This window comes from Aotus nancymaae, unplaced genomic scaffold, assembly GCF_030222135.1.
Source record: "Aotus nancymaae isolate 86718 unplaced genomic scaffold, 86718_ANA_hifiasm-v0.15.2.pri h1tg000059l, whole genome shotgun sequence".
Classification (NCBI taxonomy): Eukaryota; Metazoa; Chordata; class Mammalia; order Primates; family Aotidae; genus Aotus; species Aotus nancymaae.
In genome coordinates, this window is record NW_026988473.1 from 24,733,655 (window position 1) to 24,744,236 (window position 10,582).

Sequence of the window (10,582 nt, forward strand, 5' to 3'; positions counted from 1 at the left end):
ATAACCTAATATCCTTTTGCAGATTAAAAAAATCATTATGGTAGGAACTAGAAGAGATGACGATGCTTTTTTAAGGATGGATCGACATTTCAAATGATGAGAATCAACCAAGCAATTGAGCTACACACATCTGTTTAAAAAAAATCAACCCTGAAAATATACACTAAAATTCTGCAAAAAAATTAAAGTAGTCACATATATATATATATTTGATTGCATTTTAGGTTCTGGGGTACATGTAAAGAACATGCAGGATTGTTGCATAGGTACATACATGGCAATGTGGTTTGCTGCCTCCATCCCCATCACCTATATCCGGCATTTCTCCCCATGTTATCCCTCCCTAAAGTAGTCACTTATACAAATAAATTTATAGCATCTCCATCATTAGGTAAGACTGTATACATTCTATACACTAGACATTTTAATCCATTAATCCTTACAATAAGGTAGTTATTACTCCCATTTTAGAGGTAAAACAACTGACATTCAAAAAGGTCACAGAACTGAAACTCGAACCTAGATTTGCCTACCCCTGATCACTACATTTTATCATCTAAATATGGAAACTGATCAAATGACCAACAATAGTGGAAGGTTAGGTAAATTACATTACATTTACTTAACGTCATATTATGCTACTATTAGAAATTATAGGCTGGGCGAGGTGGCTTACGCCTGTAATCCCAGCACTTTGGAAGGCCAAGACAGGCAGATTACCCAAGGTCAGGAGTTTGAGACCAGCCTGGCCAACATGGCAAAATCCCATCTCTACTAAAAATACAAAAATTAGCTGGGTGTGGTGGCATGTGCCCATAATCCCAGCTATTCAGGAGGCTGAGGTATAATTGCTTGAACCCGGGAAGCAGAGGTTGCAGTGAGCCAAGATTATGTCACTGCATTCCAGCCTGGGAGACAGAGCGGGACTCCATCAAAAAAAAGAAAGAGGGAAGGGGAGGGAAGGGGAGGGAAGAAAGAAAGAAGAGAGAGAGAGAAAGGAAGGAAGGAAGGAAAGAAAGAGGGAAAGGAAAGGAAAGGAAATAAATTATAAAGGTAGTTTTTGTGATCAAGATCACTATGGAATATTAATCTTTTCCTTGACTGAACACTTTATATATATTATCTAATTTAATCTTTTCCCAACAACTTTTTGAAGTAAATATTTCTATTATCCTCATTTCAGAGATACAGAAACAGAGGCTTAAGAATTAAGATGACTCTACCTGAAAAATAGCAGAGCTGGCAGAGAAAACCAGGTGAGCTTGACCCCAAAGCCCATTTTTTCAATCATTACACCGTATTATTACACAGTAGCTGTCTGATATAAAGTTGGTAGAGGGCCTTGAATAATTACAACTCCTTCCTTCTGAGCCTTGCATTAAAGGAAATGAGACCACAGAAGAGCACTTCAAAGTTAAAATGAATAGCATTGGTATTTGTGGTCTCTTGTTTTAGGACAAATAATTTCTCATTCGATTCAAAATAGTATTTCTTTAAACCATAGAAACTATATGTATTTCTTCTGTGTTTTTCTAAAATGTTTTTAATTTTTAAAAATCAAGTTTTGACCAGATTTCTTTTTATCTTTACCAACAGTGAATTGTGTTGCCATTGTTGCTAGTAGTGAAATAGTTAAATCCTGAGGGTATACCCTGGTGGATATCTCCCTCAACCATCTTAAGAGAGAGAAAAAAAATGGTCACAGTCAGTTACTCCCATTAGATCAGTGTTCATGAGAACATCTGTAGGCACACATACACACTCTCTTTACAGTCAGCCTTCTGCTTGCCACAGTCACAGTGGACAGTCAGTGAATCTTCCCCAAGTGCTGACAATTAAAACGTGGTTTAGCAGCAAAGATTCAGAGAGGTGTGAGCAGCCCCTCTGGCCTTCAGGTAGGTCTGATACCTTCATTTCTACCAAAGCTAAAAAATGGGAGCTGATATTTGTAAACTTTAAAGGAATGAAGATGCCACACTTTGGCAGTGTGTTAGTTACAGGTGGATTGGGTGTCTAGATAGGGAAGGGATGAGTAAAATTTGGAAAATGTGAGGCTTTCTGTTCTCTGGCTGCTTCAGGGACTTAATTCTTAGGCCTTTAGAGCACTATTAATAGTGTATAAATCATTCTCTGGCCTAAGTATAGGAAGGAAGACTTAATCCTGGTTTTACTGCCAGCAAAAATAAAATATGCCTCAAACCTGATTAACTGTGCAAGATAGTGTTATTCACACACTAAATGCCTAAAGTTACATGAGGTTACCGGTTACTCTGGAGCAATCAGGAAACTATGGCTAGCACGGATCAGCTAGATTCAATGCTTCGGAGTACAGTATCTTTCTTTGGAAAAGAAAGTCAGTTCAGATATGGGGAACTATAAACCCAGACCTCAAACTATGAGTCCTTTTATTATACTCAACTATACCCTAGCATCACAGTGAATAAATGAAAATCTCCCTGCTGAAGAATGTTAGCATGGGGTTGGGAAAATTGTATATGTTTATTGGTCCTATATTTCTGTCCTTTATAAAAAGTCTTTAATGTGTTGACCTTGAAACCTCCTTCAGCTGAAGAACTGGGTCTCACTTTTTAAAATCTGCCTGTTTTTATGTAGCCTATTAAAAGGAAAAGACTTCAGTAGGTTATTTTAGATATAGTATACTCATTTAAAAACTCCTTTTAAAAACCAAGGTGTGACTAATACACTCATATTGAAACCATGGAAGAGATACAATAATCTACTCCAGTGAAAAACATATTAAGTCAATAAAGCAAAATTTCAAAAACTAAATGTGGCAAAATAATATAAAAACACTTTCAATGATCTTGTTTATTCTTTAAATGCATACATCACCTGGTTAAAGTGTGTAATCTAAAAATTAATTACTCACACTTGAACTGCGTTACAAGAGGAGGTGACTGGTCTTAGCAATAAGAAACTTTACCACTGTTTTTAGGGCCTTGAAATAATGAAGTGAGCCAAAAGCAGAGCATCAAAGGGAAAACAGGTCAAAAGCCCGATTTCAAAAATCTTTAGGGGCCTAGATTAAGCTACAAAAATGGACAATCCTCCTTACGACTTGCCCAAGAAAATGTTTCTATGTAATCTACAATAATCATGTTTTAACTTATAAGAAGCCAAAATTGCTACAGCAAACTTAAAATGAAACCAAGGAGTGACAACGAAAACTTTGTTTTAAAAGCCAGTGTTCTTGAAAAATCCCTTTGGATCTAGAATCCATTACCACTGTATGGCTTGCTGTGTATCTCAGTAACTGCCATCACAGGTGTTTGAAACAAGCAGGCCTTGGCTTCAGTGTTTGGCCCACCCAAAACGGGACAATTCTCTGATCCTAATTTCTCAGGCTGAGTGTAATCACCTATAGTTTTCTGAAGTGAGGCTCAATAATGTCTCCTTTTAGTTTCTATGAATAGCATTTTTCATAGTTGCTCAGATGCCTTCTCTCACGTAGGCTTGGGTAGGCCATGAATAAATAAAACACTGCCCAGATTATTTTATAAGCTGGGCAGGTTGCTGAATGTACAACTGAGGGTACAACTGAATGTACATTGCTTTCATAACTTTGATAATAACCCTTCTCAGACACCATTTCCTCACCTGCTTTAATCATGCACCAGATAACTGTTTAAAAATAACCCCTTTAGGAGTCTCCCAAGTAAACTAAAAATAACAACTACATGAGATTATTTAGCAATTAATTACAGCTGAACTACAGAAATTCTTTAAAGCAAAAAACAAAAAAACCACCAACATCTCATTAGAGTGACCAGAGATTCTAAATAGTCCAAGGAATCTTTGCAGGAAGAATAAAGATTAATTGGATAAATTGTATAAATTGGATAATTGGATAAATTATAGTATCAACTAACATTTACTGCTTATGTGCCATGCACTGTTCCCTGAGATTTACATGTGCTATCTCATTTATTTCTCAAAACAGCCCAGTGCATAGATACTAAGATTATCTCCATTTTGTAGATAAAAAGAACAGAGAGAAAAATAACTTGCCCAACATGGTTACACAGCAACTAAGTGTTAGAGCCCAATTTGGACTCCAAGAATTCAATTTAGGGCCTGCATATTTAATGAAGGTTAGAGAAAGGGTGACAAGAATAAAATATTATATATCTTCTATTAATAAATTAACTACTACCAGCACCCTCATCATATATGTTTATCCAATTCTTTTCAGTTCAAAAGTTTATCTATCTATACCCACTGACCTGATTCCCAGGTCCTAAAGCCCCCTTCTCACCCTCTCCAACCTTATCAACTCCCATTACTGGCAGGTGGTTATGCACTAGATCTTATTTTTGGTAAATTTTTTAAAAATCATAATAATAACTTTTATCTACTGTGTGCAAATCCTTGTTCTAAGTACTTTACATATATTAAGTTATTAATCATAACTTACACCCAAGAGGTTGGTAAAATTATCAGTTTTCAGATGAGGAAACTGAGGCACACAGCGATTAAATAACGGCCAAAGTCATGTAGTTAGTGGCAAAGCCAGGATTTGAATCCAGCCAGTAAGCTTTCAGAGTCCATACTCTTAGCCATTATTTGCACTGCTTTTGAAGCATATTAAGAACTCTGAAAAGTCAAGGAATCTGTACTGTTTTGTTTCCTTTAACATTTGTTGTACAGAACTTTACACTGCAAACAAGGAGTGTATTTCACATCTCTCTAAGGTAAACAATAATAAAAGAGAAATTTATCAAGCTTACTTCATCTAGTAAGTATTCTTTTAGTTGTAACACAAATATGAAATCCTGAATAATTCAAACACCTCTCTGCTTAGTCCCTGCTTACTACAGAATTATTAAAGAATTACCTAAAAGTTCTTGGACTGGAAATATGTGAAAAAGCCACTAACTCTATTTCCTTGGAATGAAGAGGAAACTGAGATGCGTTTAGGAACTTGCTCTGCTTCCCTAAAAGAACCTTAATAACAGCAGTAAAAATAGTGAAGAAAACAAAGGGCCTTTAAAGTGCACTCACTAAAAACTAATAACTATATTTCAATTGCTAATGGTAGAAGTGGTAAAAATCACTAACAGGCAATGTCTCCCCTGCACTCTAGGGATTCAGAGACCCATCTTTCGGTACTGTAAGACAGTTACGGATTTTGTAACCCTGGTGTCCCCTTCAACCTCCCGCCCCAGCACCTCCAGGGTCCTCAGGGGTGCAATTTTGAGTCGCGCTCCAAAGCGTCCAGACAGGCAGGACACCCTAACGACACTTCTGCCGGGAGTCCCTTCAGACTGCGGTCTCCAGGCAACCGCACTTCAACGGAAGCAGTTGTGCTTCCTACCGGGTCACCTGTTCAAAAGTCCCCAGGAGTGGCTCCAGCAATAACAGGGTAGAAGTTTGCCCGACACCGCTCCGGGCGCTGCAGCCTTCCCGCAAGCCGGATGTTGGGTCAGTGGCAGCCACTCTCACCTCCCATTCCCTAGTTTTCCGCCTTGGCTCCCATCTAGTCACTTCGCACCTTCGGCTAGTCTTTATTCAGAGACACATCCCAGGAGTTCCCTCTCCCAGAGCAACAAAGACAGATTTCCAAAGCCGCACAACCCATAGAGAAAGGATTCCTGGGAAATGTGGTTCTTTCCGCTGACTCGTGGTGACTCTTTAAGGAAAAGAACTACAACTCCCGGAAATCCTAGGGAGAATAGTCCGTAGCTACAACATGTCCCAGATCCTTGGATGGTATAGGCAGGAAAGGTTCTGTGGCTCTTTACTGACCTAACTCCTTGAATTTTGCTCTTTCAGTCCCACTGCAAACGTGTGGGAGGACTTAAAAAATGCTATTTACATGTGAAGCAATCTAAATACGGTGATTTATATGAAGTGATCTCTAAGTCATTTTATTTTATAATTCTTTCAGACAAAAATCTACGTACCATCAGAAAATATGTCACTGCAGATGGTAACAGTCAGCAATAACACAGCCTTAATTCAACCAGGCTTCTCGCTGATGAATTTTGATGGGCAGGTTTTCTTCTTTGGCCAAAAAGGCTGGCCCAAGAGATCCTGCCCTACTGGAGTTTTCCATTTGGAGGTAAACCATAACCATATAAAATTGAAGCCTACAATTTTCTCTAAAGATTCCTGCTACCTCCCGCCTCTTCGCTACCCAGCAACTTGCGCATTCAAAGGCAGCTTGGAGTCTGAAAAGCATCAATACATAATCCATGGAGGGAAAACACCAAACAATGAGCTTTCAGATAAGATTTATGTCATGTCTGTTGTTTCCAAGAACAACAAGAAGGTTACTTTTCGCTGCACGGAGAAAGACTTGGTAGGAGATGTTCCTGAAGCCAGATATGGTCATTCCATTAATGTGGTATATAGCCGAGGGAAAAGTATGGGTGTTCTTTTTGGAGGACGCTCATATATGCCTTCCACCCACAGAACCACAGAAAAATGGAATAGTGTAGCTGACTGCCTGCCCCATGTTTTCCTGGTGGATTTTGAATTCGGGTGTGCTACATCATACATTCTTCCAGAACTTCAGGATGGGCTATCTTTTCATGTCTCTATTGCTAAAAATGACACCATCTATATTTTAGGAGGACATTCACTTGCCAATAATATCCGCCCTGCCAACCTGTACAGAATAAGGGTTGATCTTCCCCTGGGTAGCCCAGCTGTGAATTGCACAGTCTTGCCAGGAGGAATCTCTGTCTCCAGTGCAATCCTGACTCAAATTAACAATGATGAATTTGTTATTGTTGGTGGATATCAGCTTGAAAATCAAAAAAGAATGATCTGCAACATCATCTCTTTAGAGGAAAACAAGATAGAAATTCGTGAGATGGAGACCCCGGATTGGACCCCAGACATTAAGCACAGCAAGATATGGTTTGGAAGCAACATGGGAAATGGAACTGTTTTTCTTGGCATACCAGGAGACAATAAACAAGTTGTTTCAGAAGCATTCTATTTCTATACGTTGAAATGTGCTGAAGATGATATGATTGAAGAGCAGACAACATTCACAAACAGTCAGACATCAACAGAAGATCCAGGGGACTCCACTCCCTTTGAAGATTCCGAAGAATTTTGTTTCAGTGCAGAAGCAAATAGTTTTGATGGTGATGATGAATTTGACACTTATAATGAAGATGATGAGGAAGATGAGTCTGAGACAGGCTACTGGATTACGTGCTGCCCTACTTGTGATGTGGATATCAACACTTGGGTACCGTTTTATTCAACCGAGCTCAACAAACCTGCCATGATCTACTGTTCTCATGGGGATGGGCACTGGGTCCATGCTCAGTGCATGGATCTGGCAGAACGCACGCTCATCCATTTGTCAGCAGGAAGCAACAAGTATTACTGCAATGAGCATGTGGAGATAGCAAGAGCTCTACACACTCCCCAAAGAGTTCTACCCTTAAAAAAGCCTCCAATGAAATCCCTCCATAAAAAAGGTTCTGGAAAAATCTTGACTCCTGCCAAGAAATCCTTTCTTAGAAGGTTGTTTGATTAGTTTTACAAAAGTTTTTCAGATTCAGGCATATGGAACTTTTGAATCTATTTTAAAAATCTTAAAATTGATTTTAAAAATACGTTTTTGTTTTTGTTTATTTAAAATGCCTATGTTTTCTTTTAGTTACATTAATTAAGGGCCAGAAAAAAATGTGTTTATAATGCAATGATAAATAAAGTCACTCTAGAACCTATACATTTTGAAAATATTTTACTCAAATACTCAATTTACTCATTTATTCTTAACTGAGAATTTCCTATCTGATTTTTTTTTACATACCCAGAAGCAGTAACAATCATCGACGTATGTTTGTATTTCTTTTTTCTTTTCTTTTCTTTTTTTTTTTTTTTTCTGAGACGGAGTTTTGCTCTTGTTACCCAGCCTGGAGTGCAATGGCGCAATCTCGGCTCACCGCAACCTCCGCCTCCTGGGTTCAAGCAATTCTCCTGCCTTAGCCTCCCGAGTAGCTGGGACTACAGGCATGTGCCACCATGCCCAGCTAATTTTTGTATTTTTAGTAGAGACGAGGTTTCACCATGTTGACCAGGATGGTCTCGATCTCTTGACCTCGTGATCCACCCGCCTCGGCCTCCCAAAGTGCTGGGATTATAGGCATGAGCCACTGTGCCCGGCCCTGTATTTCTTATATGAGTCTTGGTAACAAATAACCTATAGAGTGGTTATGACAAATTTAGCCAATAAAGAAATTAACACGCAAAAGAATTAAATTAATTATTTTGTGCAATATAACAATTCAGCAGTTGGCCAAAACTTAAAAGCAATATCATCTACATCCCATACTAGTGTTCTTATATACCTTCAAGCAACCCCTTAGATTATGCCTGTGAACAAGTTAGTTCCTCATAGCTTTACAGATATAAATATACATATAGATATAGATGATGTTCTCCACTGACATGAAGGAAGAAATAATCTACATCAAGTTTGATATGTTTTCCTGAACTATTTGCATGCATTTTCTTTAAGATTTCCCTTCCCCTTTATATGACGCATGAATGATGTGCCAAAGTCAGTCATTTGAACTAATACTTTGTGGGAGTTTTCACGGAAAACTGAAGCCTACTGCTACTTAGAACTCTGGAAAAAGTAAGACCAAATAAACCTCATAGAGGTGAATAATATTGATTATTTCCCAAACTTAATATAAGTTTAAAGAATTTCCTGACATTTACAGGCAGAATATTTAAACAGAGGAAAAGAAATGTATTTGTAAGTGTGTGTGAGTGTGTGTGTGTGTGTGTGTGTGTGTGTGGTTAACATGTGGAGGTTGCTGCCAGTGAATAGTAAAGAGTCAATGATCTTGCCAAGGTTTAATTAGACACTTGCTAGGATGAAATTAGTCAAAATGACTGTTAATTTTAAGGTTTCAAGACATCAGTTAATAACCAGATGACTTTAGAAACAAATGCCTTTCCTCCTGGAATATTTTCCTGAAAAAAGCACTTTTCTGGAAAAACCTTATCCTAAGAGCTTCAGTCACAGTTACAGTGAAGACTCTTACTCTTCACTGAAAGTCTACAGTATGCAAGGTACTACTAGCAAATTTAGGGGAAACATGAACTATACAAGAGATGAAAAGCGGGAGCATAAGTTCTGCTGATAGGTCCATGTCTCAGATACTGCAGTTAACTTGGATAAATTGAATCATGTTCACCCGTTTCAATAACGTTGCTCACTGAATATTCCTGTTGATCAATTGTTTCACACTGATTTTTTTGTTGTTTCCATCACCTATATAAAAATAATAAAATATAAAAATCTTCTGTTTGTATTGATTTACTCAAATTATTAAGATATAAATCACCTAAATAAAGGCAAAATTAAACTAATTTTTTCAGGATCACTCCACTTTGATTTCTTTTCTATCTGTTAGTAGAAAAATGGCACAAGTTGGAGCAAAAATATCCTTTACAGAGTCCAAAAATGAAATCTCCCCGAGGAGTAGATATATTCTCTCTTCCTGATTTGTCTGCAGAGATTCAGTGGCTAAGGAATTATTACCACATATTTATTTTGTAGCCAATGAAATCCAGATATGGTAATCTAAGTGATTCAATTGTGAAGTCACTGAGTTTCATAGTCAAACTCAGATCTCACCAGCCTAGCTGCTTTTGGGGGGTGTGTGTGTGTGTGTGCATGTTTTAAGAGCATGCAGTTTGGTTATAGATTATATATTTGAGTAAAATTAAGTCTTTTTTTGTCATCTGAGCAATGAGTTTATTTGATGTGACTTTAAGATACTGTCACTGCTTTTCTAATAAGCTAATGCAAACATTCAAATGAGCCACGTTAGAAGAACAGACACCTATTTCAACAATATTGCCTTTGCCTGAAATGTTTCAGGGACTCACATTTCAATCAATCACCTTTAGAATATATGGTTCATTTCCTTGAAGATGTTCAACAGCTGTCCCTCTTTCTTCATTAAAGATGGATTTAATTTCTGGAAGCAGGCAAGTGTCATTCAAAGCCTAGCAGAGTGAGATTTTTCAGTATTACACTACCACTTTAGGTCAAAACAAAAATGTGAACACAAGCTAACAAAATGCATTTTCTGTATGGCTTATGAATGGGTTTTAAAGGAAAGTCACAAAATTGTTTGTACGAGACTACAAGAGTAGAGTCAAGAAATAAGTATATGGCTTCCCAAGGTAATCATTTTAGGGTACTATACACATCTATAAGTACAGGTGAGTTCAGTGTGTTAGGGGAAAGGGAAGGTATAAAGAAAAAGAAATTGTTATTCCAAAGGCTCTGGGGAGAGATGAAGCTTGTCACATCTGAGGAACTGAAAGGTCAGCCAAACATGGTAAACAGGTAGGGGTGTAGTGGCATGAGCCCAGAGAGGAAGGCAAGGGCCAGGGATCCAATTTTTCATCAGTAAAATAAAATCACATTCTGCTCTGCCCATATTGGTGAGCAGTTATAAGGGCCAAGCACATTTTTTATAAACTGAAAAATAACATATGCTCTTGTTGTGTGTTCAAAAACATAGTTTCGTTATTCTCTATCACTGTGAAATAAATCCAGACACTCTGAGAA

The 10,582-nt window shown here is 37.9% G+C and overlaps 2 protein-coding genes across 9 annotated transcripts in view; one reads left to right on the forward strand and one right to left on the reverse strand.

Moving 5' to 3' along the window:
* The window catches only part of IFTAP (intraflagellar transport associated protein), a 259,976-nt gene extending 254,373 nt beyond the window's left edge, over nt 1-5,603 (reverse strand). For 5 of the 8 annotated variants that reach the window (XR_010338323.1, XM_064365022.1, XM_012452369.3 and 2 more), the window contains exon 1: nt 5,464-5,577. Coding sequence is in view for 1 of the 8 variants with exons in the window: in XM_012452370.2 (XP_012307793.2) it covers nt 5,464-5,470 (7 nt within the window). In the remaining 7 variants the exon portion in view is untranslated. Of the gene's footprint in view, nt 1-5,189; nt 5,290-5,463 lie in introns of those variants that run through there. The other 3 variants (XR_010338322.1, XM_012452365.2, XM_012452367.2) reach the window with 3 other exon arrangements.
* Nucleotides 1,740-9,325, forward strand: RAG2 (recombination activating 2). Its single transcript, XM_012452363.2, has 2 exons — nt 1,740-1,895; nt 5,909-9,325. Exon 2 carries the CDS (start codon nt 5,936-5,938, stop codon nt 7,517-7,519), a length of 1,584 nt encoding a protein of 527 aa, XP_012307786.2. The 5' UTR covers nt 1,740-1,895; nt 5,909-5,935; the 3' UTR covers nt 7,520-9,325.
* The last annotated feature ends 1,257 nt before the right edge of the window (nt 9,326-10,582 follow it).